The sequence below is a fragment of the Anguilla anguilla genome, chromosome 10, assembly GCF_013347855.1.
Source record: "Anguilla anguilla isolate fAngAng1 chromosome 10, fAngAng1.pri, whole genome shotgun sequence".
NCBI classification, from domain to species: Eukaryota; Metazoa; Chordata; class Actinopteri; order Anguilliformes; family Anguillidae; genus Anguilla; species Anguilla anguilla.
Genome location: NC_049210.1, coordinates 3186561 through 3205545, shown reverse-complemented (window position 1 = coordinate 3205545; position 18985 = coordinate 3186561). Strand labels below are relative to the sequence as shown.

Below are 18985 nucleotides of genomic sequence, written 5' to 3'. Positions count from 1 at the left end.
CACGTCTTGGGCGTTTCCAGGGAATTAAGATTTCTTTTGTTTTGCTTCTTGACATGTCTTAACGCTGTCTGTTATTGTAGAAAGGCAATCGTATAATATACAGTACCTCTCGTCTTTTCTTTCTCCCTGGGTTTCTCTCTCTCTCTCTGGGTCTGCCTTTCTCTCTCTCTCCCTCCTTTCTCTTTCTCCCTCTATTTTTCTCTTCCTCCCCTTTCCTATTCTCCGTCCCTCCCTCTCTCACTCTCTCCCTCCCTCTCCCTCTTTCCCTTTCTTTCTCTTTCTCCCTCCATCCCTCCCTTTCTCTCACTCTCCTTAACCCTCCCTCCCTCTCCCTCTTTCCCTCCCTCTCTCCCTCTCTTTCTCTCCTGGTCTGTCAGATTAGAATCAGAATCAGAATCAGAATCAGAATCGGGTTTATTGCCAAGTAGGTTTACACATACAAGGAATTTGTTTTGGTCAGGTGGTGCGTAACAGTGAACATAAAATAAGATTAGTTGTGGTGGATGCTCCCCAGGTCAGGGGTGGTGGGGGGGGGGGGGGGAGCTGGGGGGGTTACAGTCAGGAGAGCCCAAAAGCAGCCGTGTGACACACTCTGCATGTAATCCATCATCCTGTTAGCCTGCTCCGTGACCCGGGGGGGGGGGCTCTCTATCAGCAGAGGGCGATCTCCACCAGCCGGCTTTTGGGGAGGGGGGGTGGGGGGCCGGGGGGCAGCTTCCTCGAGGGACTCATCCCCCGAGGCTCGAGTAAACCGAGACCCCCCCCCCCCCCCCCCCCCCCCGTGCGATAGGATCCCCCAGAGCCCCCCCCCCACCCCCACCCCCTACAGCCGCCCCCCACCCCTGTCACACACTCCGTAAACTCCTCTTTTGAAAAGAAACTAAACTAAAATAAGATGTCCTGTTTAAGGACCGGTAGATAAGCACAGAGAGACGGGGCGAGGCTGCTGATTGGCTCGTCCAGCGGCCGCTCACGCGACTCCAGCGAAGTTCTCACGGCGGTTCTGCGCTGGCTCCAGACCAGCAGGGCGGGCTGCGACCGTGAGCTTTTTTGGGGTTTTTTTTTCTTTTTTTTCTTTGCTGTTTAAACCCCACAAGTGTCTTTCCAGCCACTTAAACGCCACTCCCCCCCCCCCCCCCCCCTCCCCCAATACCCGTCTCACACTCTGTCAGGGAGTTACTGAGCGTGAGACAGCCCGGGCGCCCCGGACGCGCCCCGAAGCGCCAGGAGAGCTTCTGCGTGGGGCGGTGTGGCGGGACGGGGTGCGGTCTTCGCTCACTGACGCTCTCTCACACTCACTAACGCTCAGTCATACTCTCATACGCTCATACATTCACTCCGCTTGATTACGCTCCCTGACATTCTCTCTCTCACGCTCACTAACGCTCTCTCAGACTCACGCTCACTGACACTCTCTCTCACGCTCACTAACGCTCTCTCAGACTCACGCTCACTGACACTCTCTCTCACGCTCACTAACGCTCTCTCAGACTCACGCTCACTGACGCTCTCTCTCACGCTCACTAACGCTCTCTCAGACTCACGCTCACTGACACTCTCTCTCACGCTCACTAACGCTCACTCACACTCACGCTCTCTCACGCTCACTAACGCTCTCTCAGGCTCCCGTATCACCTCTTCAGCACCTCTTTGTGTGCTGAGGAAAGCATGCGCACTCATCTCAAACGGGGCAAAACACAAACAGCCCGGGCTACCAGCCCACGGCTCTTTTTTCAGGATGGGGGGGGGGGGGGGGCGGCGTTGGGGCGGGTCAGACCCAAAACACAAGATAAAGGCTCCACGTTTATCAAAGACACAGTCCAGGCAGGCCATAGGGGTCAGAGAAAGGAGGGGTGGGGGGGGGGGCAGGGTGAAGGTAATTACACCTGTGCAAACAACATGAAAGACTCAGTGATGATAGGTCGGGGGGGGGGGGGGGGGGCTCCATCTGTGCTGTGGTCAGAAAGGACTGCAGATCTTACCAGGATTAGATAAAGCAGACAATGGTCCCACCGCCATCACCCCCACCTTCGGCCCACTCCCCAGTGCCTCCCAAACGCCCCCTCCCTCCTGCACCTCCCACCTCCTCGGCCGAGAGCTGTGCCTTGGACCACCTCAAGATTACAAATTCCACGGTAACCCTTTGAAGAGTAGGTTTTTTGGAATGTTGTTGGTTCTTTCAGAATTCTTGAGCCAGTGTTCTAGAACTCCATTGTTTGCTCCCGGTTACCAGTAGCGATTGTGACATCAGCATTGGAATGTTTAGCTGAGAACATTCTAGTCGCGCGCTAAAAAGAGTTAGCGGTACCCGCGGACGCGAGCCCTGCTCTACAGCACACTTCCACTGCGGCCACGCAGTTCACAGTTCAGTTTTTCCTTTGTGACTCGCCCTGCTGTGCTGACTCCTTTGAGCTTTGCCCTGAGCCTTCGCTCGGTCAAGTGTCATGGCCGCAGAACGGTGCCTTTGTGTTGTTCTGATGGAGCCCGTGATCTGAAGAGGCCGTGTGCGTGTAAGAGTCCTATTGCACTCTCGACCTTCCTGGACACAGCCGCACTTGTGCCCTTGCGCACGAGAGGCCGGAGGCGTGTGTGTTTATTGGTAGAAGCGAAGCAGTCGCAGAAAAAGAGTAGCACTGAGGGTCTCCCCCGGAGTAATGACAGTTCCTTTGTTTGCCACTAGATGGCGAATGTCGCAGTTTTGCTGACATCCTCCTTGTCTCCTGTCCTGTCATGATTTGCTGTGTCGCCAGCATTGTGAAAAAGCGTTGCTTCTTTTCTCCTGATTTATTGGAAATCGACTTCTCGCACTTAAGGACTTGGAGCCGTGCTGTCTGATAAAATTTCGACAGCCTCAGATCTGGCCTCGTTTGCGTGCGCCTCGTCCAAAGTCCCGTGCAGGTCCAGGTGTGGGCGGCCAGGCCAAGGGCGAGAGACGTGGTCACTGATTCGCTTAAATCAATTACCGGCCACTCGGCAGGCTCAGCAGAGTCGTGTTCCTGAGTGTTATAGCTTCTGGCTGCTCAGGGGGAGCGCGGGTGGCACTGCCAAGAATGTAACAGTTTGCAAAGGGCTCAGTTTCAGGCTGTGCTTCTGGGGGCGGAGCCAGTGTCCGTCTGGGGGCGGAGCCAGTGTCCGTCTGGGGGAGGGGCCTTTGGACAGGTCATAACCGAGGGGCCATTCCAGTGCCAAAAGTTATATGTTATTAATAACAATGGTCTTCATTATTTATGTTGCGCCTGTCATGACTAAGTTCACAAGATGGAATAAAAATAATAATGCACAACAGGAAAGAAGATTAAGGATTAAGAAATGATAATAAAACAAATGAAAACAGGATGATGAAAGATAATGATATAATCAAAACAAGAATCTTACTTCACATTATAAATATTAAAAATAATAAATTAAAATAGTATAAATGATAAACGGTGATATAAAACAAAGTTTTATCAAATTCACCCCATAGATTTAGTGAAAGTAAGCCAAAACAAAAAAAAGACGTTTTTAAGAGCTTTAAAAGAGGTCAAAAATGTTAAGCCTTTAACACTGACAAACTGCTCGCCCTCACACACACGCACACACACACTCACCCACACACACACACACACACACACTCGCCGTTCTTTGTGTCTGTCCCGGCGGGGGTATCGTATTTTATTATGGTCCTGTCTGCTCCGTCGTCGCCATGGAGATCGAGCCGGTTCTCAGAAAGGTGCTGTCAGCACACCGATGACACGCCTGTGACACGTACGACACGCGATACCCCGCGTGTGACACGTGACCTGCAGGAACGCAGCCTCTGGCATGCAGCCTGTGCCACGCGTGGATCCCCTCTGCCGATGACATAACTGAGTCGAAATGTCATCAGCCCGTGTGGGTGACGCGTAGCTGAAGTCTCTGCGTTAGATCTCCTTCAGCAGCGAGCTGCTGCGCTCTGCTGCGCTCGCTACCTGTCTTCCGTCTGTGGTGCCAAGTCGAGCGAAATGGTTCGTTAAAGTAAGACCCCCCCCCCCCCCCCGCACTCAGAGTCTACGCACGGCCTCCAGTCACCGCCGCCATGTCCCGACCTGTAACCACGGCGACCACCAGGGTCTTAATCCCATCCCCACTTCCGCTCCACTGTCAGGTTCTTAGTCCTGCCCCCCCCCCACCACTCACCGTCTCACCATCCACCTGAGGGGGGGATGGACAGGCAGGCTAGCGACCGCCGCTTACCCTTTTAGAAAGGGCCGAACTTCGACCCAAATCAGTTTTCAACCCATCCCCCCACCCCCCCGCCCCAGTAAGTAAGTGGGTTCTAATCCCCAAAAAGACACGGAGGAATGTGTGGCACACAAGATACCATTCAGCCAGAGATTAGAATGGGCTGCTAAGCCCCCCAATCAACCGTTTCACTGTGTGTGTGTGTGTGTGCGCGTGTGTGTGTGTGTGCCTGTGTGCCTGTGTGTGTGTGTGTGTTTGTGTGTGTGTGTGTGTGTGTGTGCCTGTGTGCCTGTGTGTGTGTATGTGCGTGCGTGTGTTTGTGTATGTGTGTGTGTGCCTGTGTGTGTGTGTGTGTGCGCGTGTGTGTGTGTGTGCCTGTGTGCCTGTGTGTGTGTATGTGCGTGCGTGTGTTTATGTATGTGTGTGTGTGCCTGTGCGCGTGTCTATCCATGTGTGAGTGTGCGTGTGTGTGTATGTGTGTGTGCGCGTGTGTCTGTGTGTGAGTGTGCGCGTGTGCATGTGTGTAGGAGTCGATATCTGCTTCAGCACAGACTAATAAAACACTCCGCGTGGTTATGGGAGGAGGGAGGAGGATGCGCAGGAGAGCGGTCTGTGATTTAGACGGGTTTAATCACCGTGTGCATGCGTCAGCGCGCGCGTGCGTCTGTGTGGAGACCGATAGCAGCGATTCGTCACGGGGCTTCATCTCAAAACAGCGAGCTGGATGTGCACCGCCAGGGACGGTTCAGGCTGGGGGGAGCGCTGCTGACTCTGGCCGAGTGCCCCGACTCGTCCTGGGTGTACGCGTGTTTGTGTCTGCACACGTGTGAATATATGGATCCCTGCGCACGCGTGTGTGTGTGTGAGAGAGAGAGTGAGTGAGTGTGTTTTTGTGTATGTGTGTGCATGTGAGAGAGAGTGAGTGTGTGTGCATGTGAGAGAGAGCGAGAGTGTGTGTGTGTGTGTGTGTATATGTGTGTGAGAGAGAGAGAGTGAGTGTGTGTGTGTGTGTGTGTGTGTGTGTGAGAGAGAGTGAGTGTGTATGTGTATAAGTGAGTGTGTGTGCATGTGAGAGAGAGCGAGAGTGACTGTGTTTGTGTGTGTGTGTATGTGTGTGTGAGAGAGAGAGAGAGTGAGTGAGTGAGTGTGTGTATGTGTGCATCTGTATCTGCACACACACTGGAGAGAGGAGAGTAGGACGCTGGTTCTCCTCCAGGTTTTGGAGACACAGAGCCCCTCCAGGCTCTTCATGTCCTCCGGAGCTCAGCCAGCCAACGTAATAAAAATATAAAAAAACAAGAGAAGCACAAACGGAGGTGTGCAGTTAGCATAGCAGCACGCGCTGTCAAAACCGGAACGTTTTTCTCCCACAGACCGGGGTGTATATCCCTCCTGGGGAAGATAAGTGTTCGCTGCCATTCTACAGGAAATCGGAGAGAGCGCAAGACTTAACTGCTCAGAGCACAAGGCTTAACACGACTGCTCTGGAGTACAAGTGGAGCCAGTCAACCAGGGAGAGGAGTAAAGTAAAGTACCCAGGGTTTAATGTGTTAAACGTCCTCCTGTGCAGCTGGACCAGGGAAGCGTAGGGGTCTAAATGGCTTAGGTATGCCCAGTGCCACAGGTAGGGCTGTGGATCTGGTGGTTCCAGGTGTTTAAAGAGACTTGTGGAAAAAGACCCAAATACTGCTGGGTAAATCGGGATTAATGTCTGTGTGACCTTCTGGGCTTTTCTCTGACCTCTGAAACGTGCCTTTGGCGTGTTCAGACGTGCGTTTGCTGACCTGTGTGTGGATCGAGGCGTACGTGCGGAGAGATGTCTCGCTAACAGATCCCACTCGCGAATTAAGCTTAGAGGCAAGAAATGATTTTCTTTCTTTTGTTCTGGAAATGTCCCTGTTTTGTCCCCTCGCCTGTTGTGTTATCCTGCGTGATGAAGACCTTCTCTGGTGTGAAAGCGCCAGGTTTACGTGTGAATTTCTGCTCACAGTTTTTTTTTTTTTTCCATCACGGTGCGTGGAGCTCGAGTGGCATATTGCCTAGATTCCAGCATATTCATGTACATTTCCCCATTATAAATGAAATTAGACTTTTCTATAATAGCGTACTTTACGAAGGAATAGGTCACTGGCCAGAACGACATTTCACATGAACAACGCAAGTCATTGTGGATGTAAATTAAAGGGACAGCGACATCAATTTAGCAGCAGAAAGTAAACCACATGCAGAGATTGTAATCGAAACGATGAGATGTGGCCGATTTCAGCTCGATTTACAACGGGGAGATGTCTGTTGGAGGCCCCACCTTGCGGGTGTGCGTCATAAAATATCACATTTATTTAGCTCTGCCTGTTTGTAAAATGTCATATGAATGGTTTCCCTCAAGAGGGAAAAAGGAAACACACAAAAAAATGAATTTTATGATTTGTTGAAGGCAGGGTCTTCTAAATCTACAAAATATTTTCAGTTCTCGCAAAGTTCAGTGTTTCAAATTACCCATAACAATGTCTTGAGTGAGTTGAAATTCCCAGTCCTCCCTCTTGCTTTTGGAGAAACAAATGTGTGTTTTTGGTTTTATCATTCAGAGCTCCTGTCCAGTTTAAGAGATGCTCTGCTCACCCTCTGCACAGCCAAAGCTGAATCTTTTCTGCTTCCTTTCTCTGCCTTGACCATAACGGACAGAAATTCCTTGGATGTTCAAAATGTTCTGCAAAGATCAAAAATTCAGTAAGAGAAAGTTGGCCTGAATCTCCTTTTGCGGTGCAGATTTTGGGTACGCACCATAGAGCTCCAAAATTGCGCAGTTAAGACTCGGGACCAAGTAAAACACGGGGGGGGGGGGGGGGGGGGGGGAGGGGTGGAGACGTGAACCGTGATCCTTCCCAGTAAAATCGCACAAGCCAGTAGAAACCCCCAGCTCTGCCAAGATGCTCCACAGACATTCTGAATACATTTTTATAAATTTTTGTGGGCACATTTGAGGTAGGGGGTTTTTTGCTTTGTTGCTGAAGCGTGAGGCCGCTATTGGTCGAGAAGTGACCAATCACATCGACGTTCCGCTCTCCTTGTCGCTGGCAAAGGCGGTTGGGCTGGTTGTTTACTCTGTTGCCGTGGCTACCGGAACGATCACTCTGTCGTCGGCGAGGAAGACGGTCGAGTCTGCGTCAGTCATGTCTGCCAGCGGTCGGGTCCAGCTGTTTGAGCACATCGACGTGCTTCCGCTGGGCGTGGGCCGGTCCTCCCCCTGGAGGGGGTCTCCCTGGGCACAAGGGTCAAAGGTCAAAGGTCACATCCCTCCAGTGGGGCGTGATGAGTCGCTGTTTGAGTGCACGTATGAAAGTTTGATTACGTGCCGTTAGCTTGGTGTAACATGTCACATGACCGGTGAGGCGGTACAGTCATCGTCTGTAAGGCCAAACCCGATTCCCTGCGTAGACTCTCTGCGTGTCTGGGTCAGCTCTGGTTTTTCATATAGAAGACATTTTGCAGATTTAACAGCTGAAGGTTTAATAGCTGACGACCGTGAGGGGTGTGTGATGTGGGAGGATATTCCCCCAAAACCGCACAGACAGCCCCGGCTGAGCTCGGCGTGCTTTGGTGTGTGACTGTCTGGTGGGGGTGTGCTGGGGGGTGTGATGTGTGACCTCTTTTTAGTGCCGCTCCGGTCCTGTTGTAAATACGACGGGGTGGCGGGTGTGGACATGGGGCTTTTTCATGGAATAAATAAATAAACCAGTCCGCCAACGCCCCAAATGGCGGAAAAGCCGCGCGTCCGAGGGTCCAGCGGTCGCGGTCACATGACACACAAGACGCCGGGACGGAAGAGAAGCGTTTTTTTAAACGCGTCGCTCACGCCTCTGTGCTCTCGCCCCCCTCTCATTAAAGAGCGATGGCGGTAAGAGCGGTGGCGGTAAGAGCGATGGCGGTAAGTCCGCACGTCAGCTGGTTTTTAAACCCGGCTGCGTCTGTTCCCTCGGGGCCCCAGGAAGCGTTTGGGAGGACGAGGGGGGGGGCGCTGCGGTGCGTCCCGCGCAGACCGCCGTCTGAAAAAACCCTTTTTTCGCTTCTCCAGATGTTCCAGGCGCTAATTTTAGCCGCTCTTCATTACGACGACCGCAGAACCCTTGTTTGTTTGCGCGGCCCAAGAAAAGCGCTTTCCATTTTGACATTTTATTAGCGTCTGCCTTTACGAGTACAAGTTATATTTTCCGAGGATTTGTTTTTGCTACTACTTGTCTCATTTATTATTTTTTTTAAACTGCTTCACAGGATTACACACTTGTCTGTGTTGACTTTTTGTAATTTTTTTTTTTTTTGCGATCGCGCCCGTGCGTCTCTCTCTCTCTCTCTCTCTTTCGCACCCGTGCGTCTCTCTCTCTCTCTCTTTCTCTCTCTCTCTCTCGCGCGCCAGGCGCAGCTGAGCCGCCGGGGCTGACGTCAGTGGGGCTGAGCGGTGTGCGTCAGGGCAGGGGCAGATAGAGAGGGGAAGCGCCCGTGAAACAGGAACCCGCTAATTTCGCCGTTTGCCAGGGACGCTATTATTTATTTGCGGCAGCCGCCCCCGCCATCCCCCCCCCCCCTCCGTCAGCAGGCCTTCGTCCGGTCCTGACTGCTGCTGTGCAATCTGGGGGAGTTTTCGGCAATGGAGGGGTGAGGGGAGGGCCCAATCTGCCCCCGGGGTCCCTGGCGGAGTCACTGTCTGCATTCAGACACCGCGCAGCACCACCCCCCCCACTCTGTAATTAAAGCAAGTTTTTTTGGGGGGGGGGGAGTGTCGGGAAGGCCATTGAGGCCATGAGCAGCCATCTGGGAGCGGGACTCAGCCGCCCCCATCAGCCAGGCCCGCGGGGAACAGGGGAGGTGCTGCCGCTCAGGGAGGGGGGCGGGTTGGGTGGGTGGGGAGGAGTGGTCGTCTGGACAGTGAGAGGGGAAATTAAATTTTTTTTTTAGGAAAGCTTCCTGTGCAGATTAGAGGCCGTCTCTGGATACACATCTGGATTGGTAGGTGAGCTGGCGGGACTGCTCTGTGGGAGGGGGGGGCGGGGGTGCACACGCCCCCAAACGCCCCACCGAAAAAGGTCCTCACACGCCCCTCTGATCTTACCTGAACGGCAGTCAGGCTGAATTTGAAAATGGCGGCAGGTAGAAGCTTTTTGTATCGGTGTTTGAGTGCCTCTGGTCCTGCGGTGACCTGCTCCATGCGTTGTTCGTAAAAGCAGTGCTTTCTGCAGGGTACGAATGTAGAGTCTGCTCAGGGATTTAACAGGACTCCTTGAGGAGAGGAAGAGGAAGAGGAAGGGGAAGAGGGAGAGGCGGGGTGTGGTCTGACGGGGAGACGGTTCTCCGGGATTTTGGGATTTCTCAGGCAGCCAGACATCGGCCCCCGGTCCTGCTGGAGCCGGGCTGGGTGTGTGTGTCTGTGGAGGAGAGGGGCACCTGTACACACACACACACACACAGTCACGCTCTCACACACACACATATACACACACAAACACACACACACACACAGTCATTCACACACACACACACACACAGTCACACACACACACACACACACACACAGTCACACAGTCACTCACACACACACCACACACGGTCACTCACACACACACGCGCACACACTCATGCACTCACACACACGCACACACTCTCACGCACACACACTGAACTGGAGCTCTGAACTGAACTGAACTGAACTGCAGGCCGTCCGTGGCGGTAGGAGGCCTGAAGGATCATGGGAGAAAGAGGAAGTCGTGAAGTCCCCCGCCCTGGGGAGGAGCCGTAAGCTCCCGGCCGCTGAGAGGTTTTCGTTGGCCCGCGGAACTTGGGTCGGAAGGGTCCCGGTGTCACCACGGCAACCTGGGAGCCATACGGGGTATGAAGGAGTGAACTGAGCGGAAGTCTTTCTGCTGCCTTCCCCAAACAGAGAGCACTCTGGGACCTCCCCGACCCCCCGCAACCCCCCCCCCCCTTCAGCAGTGCGCTGCGGTGCCTGCCGGTACTGAAGCGCTGAGAGCAGCGTTTTTTTTGGGGGGGGGGTGGTGGGTGGGTGAGACAAAGATGGATGAGCGTGCTCTTCCACCCTCCTCCCTCCGGGACCTCTGAGCCGCTGTTCCCCCGGCCGCCCCCGACAGACGATAAATCTTCCCTGCCGAAAGGAGGCTCGGAACAAAACGTTATCGGAGGTCAGGACGGTCCTCGCGTTCGTGTTGCGGTCGAACAGCGGTGGGCGCAGAGCTAGCGCACGCGTGGGTACCCACCCACCCGCCGAAAACAACGAAAGCAGCGCCCCTCACAGTACCCCCACGCGGCGCAGCTGGCGGGTCCACAGAGGCAGGAACAGCAGCCCTGCGTGTCTGTGTGAGGGAGCCGGGGGGGGGGGGGGGGAGGGGGGGGGAGGGGGGACGCTAACGAGGTCTGGAGGAGCGGAGCGAGCCTCTCTGAGCTCGTACCCGTGTGGCCGAGGGGTTTCGGGCTTGTGTTTGGGGGGGGTCTGGTTTATTTTCGTTGTGTGAGAGTATCAGTGAAGGTCAGACCTCGGGCCCATTAATAATGCTTCAAGGAAAAGGGAGGAACAATGTGAGTCTGTGAGAACCCCCCGTACCCCTTCAGACACCCCCAAACCTCCCCCCCAGCCGCCACCCCCTCTGACTGACTGGGCCGGTTGTGGCTGTGCGCTCGGTTAGCGCAGTTCGGTTAGCGCAGCTAGCCTGCGGTGTGTGACGGTTCCCAGCCCTTCACACTCTGTGTAGCCCTACCCCCCCCACGGCCCCCACCCCCTGCCCCAGAACCGTGCTGGGGGGTGCGATGTGTGGCTGTCTGGTGGGGGTGTGCTGGGGGGGGTGTGATGTGTGGCTGTCTGGTGGGGGTGTGCTTGTTTGGCTAACCCCAGTCACGGTGTTTAGCTTCCAGTACGTCCTCCTCGAGCCTGCGAGCCAAGGAAGCAGTGGCGTGGAGCTGGGACATAGCCAGCGCAGTGTGGGGGGGGGGGGGGCTGGGGCACCTCCTCCAGCCTGTTCACCCACAACCCCCCCCCCCCCCCCCCGTTTCCCGTAGCGCTGACTGTGTTTGTTTGGGTTTCACACCTTCTTTGCGTGCGGCCTGTGTTTGTTCCTCCCGCCTTTTTTTTGTTTTTAAGGGGAAGGGGGTCGCGATTAACGCCACTCTCACACTCACACATACATTTGTGATGTCATTAGCGCCAGCGCTCTCTGGCAAACTGATACGGCGAACTCGGCACGCTCTCCCACGGCGACCGCACGCCGCTCGTCCCCATGGAAACGCAGCTGGGCAGGCCGTTCTTCACCTTTCTGTCTGTAAAAAAACAAAAAAACAAAAAAAAACAACCCCGGGTGGATGATCTGGAGGAGACTACCTCCGGGGAGGAGGGGGGGGGGGTTGTGGGTGAAGGGGGGGGGGGGATGAAGAATGAAACCAAACTCGGAGGGAAAAAGAAATCTGTCATCATGCCAAAGCAGGCAGACAGTTCTTCTGTCAAAGGGGGGGGGGGGGGTCTGGCACTTAAGAGCAGTGGTCTAGGGTCTAGAGAATAGAGCTGGTTGTGCAAGCAGAGGTGGCGGTGGTGGACGGGAAGGGAGTTGGGGGGGGGGGGGGGGGGGGGGTTGAGCATTGGAACAGAGATATGTTTTAAATCCGGAACCCATTTGCAATCGGACACGGCTATCGATACGAGACGGTCCCCTGCAGTGAACTTCCATCCAGCGCGGAGAGACAGAGAGACAGACACACGCAGACAGGCAGACAGAGAGACAGACAGGCAGACAGGCAGAGAGACAGACAGACAGGCAGACAGAGAGACAGGCAGAGAGACAGACAGACAGACAGGCAGAGAGACAGACAGACAGGCAGAGAGACAGACAGACAGACAGGCAGAGAGACAGACAGACAGACAGAGAGACATACAGACAGGCAGAGAGACAGACAGACGGACGCAGAGTAGAACAGTGTTTGGACAGTGGGTTTTGCTGCGAGTTTTTGGGGGTGTGAACCCGGGCCTGGTGTTTTTCCCCTCTCTTACGCACCGTCTGCATCATCCATCATTCTTGTGTCTCTCTTTCTATTTCTCTCTTTCTCTCTCACTCTCTCTCTCTCTTCTTCCTGCAGTAATGTGCGTGTGTGTGTGTGTACACATGTGTGTGTGCATGTGTGTGTGTATACACGTGTGTGTGCATTTGTGTGTGTGTGTGTGTGTGTGTGTGTATACACATGCATCTGTTTGCCTCTGTGTGTGTGTGTGTGGGTGTGTTAGGGTGTGGGTGTGTGTGTGTGTGGGTGTGTTAGGGTGTGTGTGGGTGTGGGTGTGTTAGGGTGTGTGTGTGTGTGTGGGTGTGTTAGGGTGTGTGTGTGGGTCTGTTAGGGTGTGTGTGCGCACACTTCAGTGTTGGCATTAGGGGGCAGTGTCATGTGACTGGCTGGCCGGCTGGCTGGCCTGGTGCAGCCCTTGGCCCTGTGTCCCATTCTGGCACGTTTCGGTCCTTTTCACCGCCCTGGCCGCTGCCCGAACACGCACCCCCCTGCCTTGTTCCTGTCCCCGGCACCTGGGCCGTCCCGACACCGGGGGGCCAGCTGCCGAGAAAGGGGGTTAATTTACATGCGCGGGGGGGGGGGGGGGGGCGAAAAGCGAAACCTGGGCAGTGTAGCCGAGGCCTGGCGCACACACACACACACACACACACACACACACACACACACGCTCGCGCACACTTCACACCGCCAGCATGGGCCGGGAAACACGCGGTCCAGCCCGCTCTGCAGCACAAGGGAGCCATTGTCTTCTCTCCTCTCCTCTCCTTCCCTCCCCTCTCCCCACCTCTCCTCTCCTCTCCTCTGTTCCCTCGGCCAGGCATCAAATTTATACCGTTTTTGTTTTTTGTTTTTTAAAAGAAGATCACCTCGAAACGAAAGCCGTCTTCTATCGTTTCAGTCAAATTCGATCCAAACAGAGCCTGTAGAGAATAAGAATGAGGCGTAACTAAAAGGAGAGTGTGCCGTGTGATTCATATGGGTAAGAGAAGAAGCATTGGTGTCATCTCTCTCTCCTTCTCTCTCTCTCTTTCTCCCTCCCTCCCTCTCTCTCTCTCCATCTCTTTCCATCTCTCACTCTCTCTCTGTGTCTTTCTCCCTCTCTGTCTTAAACACTCTCTCCATCTTCCTCTCTCTCTGTCTCTCCCTCTCACACAGTCTCTCTCCATCTCTTTCTCACTCTCTCTCTCTGTCTTTCTCCCTCTCTGTCTTAAACACTCTCTCCATCTTCCTCTCTCTCTCTCTCAGTCTCTCCCTCTCACACGGTCTCTCTCCATCTCTTTCTCACTCTCTCTCTGTCTCTCCCTCCCTCTCTTCCTCATCTCCTCTCTCGCCTGTGCCCCTGGCCTGCAGATTGTCGCCCTGTGTGGTTACCTGGCAGTGAGGCCCCTCACTGGGGGCTCCCGGGGGGGTCAGGGTGGGGTGGGGGGGGTTTGATTGTCTGGGCCTCTCAGAGTGGAACTCTGCCAGGAACAAGGAAATGAAGAACAACAACTTGACACCAAAAATAAAAATCAAGCGCAGAATTGTTTGAATAATGTTGATGAAAAACGCTGTATAAGAACCCCCCCCCCACTGCACTGCCCCCCCCCCCCCAGTGCATCCAAAGCAGTGGAACGAATGAAAGAGACTGTGGGAATGTGTTCCTGTTCCACCATGGCCTCCATTCAGCTCTGCAACTAACCTCTGTTGTGGCCCCAAAGTGTAACTGACGTGGTGCGTTGTGGGTAAAAAAAAAACCATCAACCCTGGTGGGTTCGGTCTCGTCGCTGATTCTCTCATCCTCTTCCTCCTCAGACACGAGCGGCCATCTTGTGGCCCAGGAGGCAGTGAGGAAGCAGGCCACCCTGCGTCGCCCGGCAACCCGCCCGGCGGAACAGCTCTCCGGTGAGATCCCCGCCGCCATTTTACCCACAGTCCTCCGCTGCTCCGTTGCGTCACCCTGCCGGGTTCTCAAACGTTCTTCCTCTTCCTTCGTTTCTGCAGCCTGTCTGAACTGCAGCCGGATGGCCGAGCTGACAAACAGGCTGAGCTCACTCGAGGTGAAGGTACTCCATCGTCTTCTCGTACTTTTCGTCTAGACCCCCCCCCCCCCACCCTCTCGCGCCACGCAGCGGAGATGCGCTCGGTTTTGGCTTTTTTATGACCCTGAGCGCGAGGGCCTCCTTTTTTCGGCACCGTCGTTTCATGGCTGAAATGTCCCGCCTCTCATCAGAGCTGCTTTCGGGTCCCCCCCAGGTCCAGCTCCTCGCCGCTCCTGCCTCCACGTCTCATCGCCACCTGCAGGGCGACGGTGGAACTGCGGGCCGGTTGTTGGGAGCGGTGCCCGCCAAGGGTGCGCCCGGAGCCCAGGGCCCTATGGGTAAATATATTTTATCTGTATATCCCACTCAAGGACAATTCACTGCAGGTTCAAGGTCAATACTTGCCAGTGTGTAATTTTTAAGTGTGAATGTGGACAACTGCACATCAAACGTCCTCAAGGCTCCATATTTCTCCCTGTGTTCTCCCTGTCAAACTGATGCCTGTGCTGATCGCTAATCGCTAATCGCCTCCCTGCCCTTCTCTCAGTCTGTCCCTATTCTCCATCACTTCTAACCCTCTCTCCTGCCCAGCTGGCGGACCGGCGGAGGCGTGTGTGTTTTCTGGGAAGCGTCCGCTTCTCGGCACGGACGGCTTGCTTCCCCGACGCTGAGCGCAGTCCAAGCTTTAGCTAAAATTAGCACCCTCTGCTTTGTGTTCAGGGCTTCCAGTAGCACAGCTTATCGCATCCAATTTCACGCAGAACGTGTGAAGGATTAGCAGGAAGGAGGCTAGCACGCTAACTGTGTCTGGGGTTGCCATGCATGCAAGATATAATAAAATAACCTTTTTTTTTTTTTAAATGCGCAAGCTGCATGACTGCTGGTGTGTGCATTAATGGAGGTTTGGGGTGCGCGTCTGTGCTTCTGTGTGTGTGTGTGTGTGCGTGTGCGTGTGCGTGTGTGTGTGTGGTGGGGGGTTTCATCGTGCAGCTGAGGGAAGAGAAGCGATGGTGGTCTTGGCGGGTGGGTTTTCGGACCGCGGATGATGTCTTTGTCAGCTGATATCGCCATGGAAACGAGCCGCTCGCGCACCAGAGGTTCTTCTCACGGAGATGAGCGGCGCATGGCTCAGCCGAGCCCTGACAGGGGTCCGAGGGGCGGGGGGTGAATCGGGGGCGGGACACTTGGGGGGGGGGGGAGACAACGTGGGAAGGTTTACATACGGAGACCGAGCACACAGAGGGCAAGAATTTTGGGGGCACTGGGGCATCCAGACAGCAGGGATGTCGTAAGCCGTGAAATATTTGGGGAATTTGTGCCTAAATCGGTCACTGGCCTGTTTGGTAACCGCTGTGAGACCCCCAGTCTTCGCCGTCGGGCCATTTAGGGTGTGTTACTGTGGCCTCTCCAAAACGGCAAGCAAATCGGTCAATGTGTTCTTTGCCCCCAATTCACTTTTTTTGCCGAATTTCGAAATACCAGTTAACCCCCCAGTTATCAGTGTGGGTCTGCACTCCAGAGGAGGCAGTGTGCAGTCATACGGTCCACACCTGCGCAGATGACATCCTGGAGATGGATGCTGTCCTGACTGGAGAAATTCAGAACAGATGTGGCCTCCTTATCGAACCATTCTGCAGCCTGATTCTCAATTCAGGATCCAGAAAAAACAGAGAAGCTTTTTCTCCATGAGCTTTACCTGCGCCTGTCGCTCTGTGTCTGGGCAAACCTACTGGGGCCCGGATCCTGCTTCCTAAATCCGCTCGTTTCTTACACAGGTCCTCAGGGTGAAAGGGGGAGGGACGGCAGCCCCGGGCCTGAAGGTGAGCTGGGGGGGGGGGGGGGGGTTGGGGGGCTTTGTTGAGCATTGAGGGTGTGACTGGAGGAGCTGTTCCTGTTCAAATACTTACGAGTCGCACTGTATATACTTAAGAGATGTGTATGACTTTATATTCTGTTTAATTTCAGAACATATATTGCACAAATGTGTCAATGTGTTATTACACATATATGACATACATATAAATAACAATGAAACTTATAATTCAATATGTATTTTCCTTGTGTATCTTTCTTATGATTTATGTTCTGTAAATATACTATTTCCACACTTTCTGAGGTGTTCCTAATATATGCCTTCTCTGTATGTTATGAGTAATACACTTTAAAATATATGGCTTATTTGTTTTTATTTGTTGTGGGACGTGGGGAGTGACCGGGCTGTGCTCTCTCTTCAGGAAAGTCGGGGTCCAGGGGCCTCCCGGGACCCAGCGGCCCCAGGGGGGACCCCGGCTCGAGAGGCCCCTCGGGGGCCCCCGGACCAAGAGGGACCCCCGGCCCGGCAGGTAAAGAAGCGGCCAATCAGAGCTCAGCATTTTCATTACCGCTGATTCAGGTTTCACCCAATCAAAGCTCAGCATTTTCATTACCGTTGATTCGCGTCTCCCCCAATCAGAGCTCTGCATTTTCATTACCGCTGATTCACGTCTCCCCCAATCAGAGCTCAGCATTTTCATTACCGCTGATTCGCGTCTCCTCCAATCAGCGCTCTGCATTTTCATTGCCGCTGATTTTAGCTCCGCCTGCCTGCCAGGTGGACGCACCTTAGCGTGCGTGAGCCGCGTTTTCGGTGCGATCACCAGCCCCAGACTGAAACCCCTCTGAGTCACCCCAGACCTCTCTGTCCCCCGCCCGCCCGGACGGGGGGGGTGGGGAGGGGGGGGGGGACGGCTCCGAACGTTTTCACCGGAGACTGAGTCATTGCATCCTGTTTCTGAGAGTCTGTAAACGACCAGTTGCCACGGTCGCGTGCCATGGAATCGAGCCGCTGGCGCACACACACACACACACACACACACACACACACACATGCGCTTCCCCCGGGACGGGCCAACGGAAAAATGCGGCACGGTTTCAAACCCCACCCCGAAGGGCCCTTATGATAGGAAAGAGGGGTCAGTGGTTGTCACCTTTAATTTTCAACTTTGAATGCTAACCTGGAGAAAATGCCCCTAAAAAAAAACAATCCCAAGCCGTCACGACTTACACCTTATTGCTCGTACCTCATTGGAGCAGAACGTGGAGTGACCTCCTCTGACCTTTGACCTTTGCTCTGTTTCTGCCGCTCCATAAGGGAGATTTAGGGCAAAGTAAATTGGAACCACTTTCTGGGAATGGTCATGTGACTGCAGTCTGACACGAACATGGGCCAGGTATATATATGGCCCTGGGCCCTTATTTCTTCCATATGTACGCAGCTTTTTTGTAGAACCCCCCCCCTCCCCCGCCTCCAAAATCTGTTCTTGCATGTCTACTCACGGAGCGGACTGCATACCCCGAGGTGAATTTCCCCAGCTGATCCTGTTTTTTATTCTTGTAGCAGAACAGAAAAAAAAGAAGTCTTTTAGAAACGTGCAATAAGCTGTATCCTGAAGCTGAAGTCAAGCATGTTCCAATTTAATGCAGCCAAATATCCCACCAAACAGTTCTGAGTAAGGGTGAGGGGGTAACATAAACGGACGTTTGGCCCGAAAAGAGAACTCATAAAGGCGCGGGAGTCCCTTTTTTTTAGGGCCCCGACATTCCGCGGGAATGTCGACCGGAGTTCTGGGAAGAGCCGGGAGATTGTTCCCGGGCAGCGTCATTCCTCCTGAGTCAGCTGAGGGACGGGACATGTGTTTCCTGAGCGAGGAAACCGGGAGTCTCCCCCCCCCTCACCCCCCCCGACTTCTGCCCCGCACTCCGTCCGGCATCTGCCCCAGGGCCCCCACTTCCTGCCCCCCCCCCCCCCCGCCCCGCATCACCTGACCGCCAGCTGGAGTAAAAATACACTGTCGCCCTGGAGACACAAGGTCAAAGGTCAAGGGCAATGGGATGTCCAGCCAGTACACAACAGCATTATGGGATATGCAGTTGGCACAAAAAGACACTTGTAGTATCGTGGACGCACATTTCGCTGAACGTGTTATTTATTTAGAGGGACACTGGTCAGCGTTTCCAGCGCAAACGTTTACGTGAGAGTGCCAGATCCGGCCATGGAAAAAAACAAAAAAGAAACGGTTTTCATCTGTAGTCCCTGAGAAGTCTTTAGACAAGGAAGGAAATCCAGCTTGTGATTGGACGTTATTTGGGTAGTTTACGCCCCTCCTCCGGATGGCTGTTGGAAGTTCGGCGTGCCGGAGGGAGAGCTGGACAGAGATGCATTGTGGGAGAGATGTGCTCTGCCTAACGTTACCCCAGACGAGAGCAAACAATGATGTCATGAGTTTGGGTTGGGGGCAGCCGAGGGGTGAAGCGGTCTGTTTGGGGGCTCGACGCTCCGCCCCGTCCCAGCTGAACCCCCCCCTCGTCCCCCCGCCTCCTCCCCCCCAAACCCCCACCCGACTGTGGGGGCTCTGTGAGCTTCCCTAAGTGAAATTAGGGTTTGGGTTTGGGGTTACCAACCGACAGTTCCTACAGGTAAGCTGGCGGGGGCAGCTCGTGTTAGGGCCCCCCCCCACGGCCCCCCACACTCATAAATCAGTCCTCCTGTCACACGGAGGATGCGGGGCTACTCTTAATTTACTCCCCACCGGTGCCGCTAACACCCTGCTCACCATTGAACTGTGTTTATTTGAGTTCTCTCCGCTTCTCCCTTTCACTGGGAGTGAATGGCCATTAAATGCGCTCCCCCTGTTAATTACAGCCGAGCCAGAGTCACTGCCCTCCCCCCCTTT

General features: G+C 54.4%; 1 protein-coding gene across 1 annotated transcript in view; it reads left to right on the top strand.

The window, feature by feature from the left end:
- The window catches only part of emid1 (EMI domain containing 1), a 63916-nt gene that overhangs the window by 34228 nt on the left and 10703 nt on the right, over positions 1-18985 (top strand). Inside the window, exons 4-8 of the mRNA XM_035380278.1 lie at positions 14047-14136; positions 14236-14297; positions 14488-14611; positions 16049-16093; positions 16508-16615. Of these exons, the coding sequence (XP_035236169.1) occupies positions 14047-14136; positions 14236-14297; positions 14488-14611; positions 16049-16093; positions 16508-16615 (429 nt within the window). The remainder of the gene's footprint in view (positions 1-14046; positions 14137-14235; positions 14298-14487; positions 14612-16048; positions 16094-16507; positions 16616-18985) is intronic.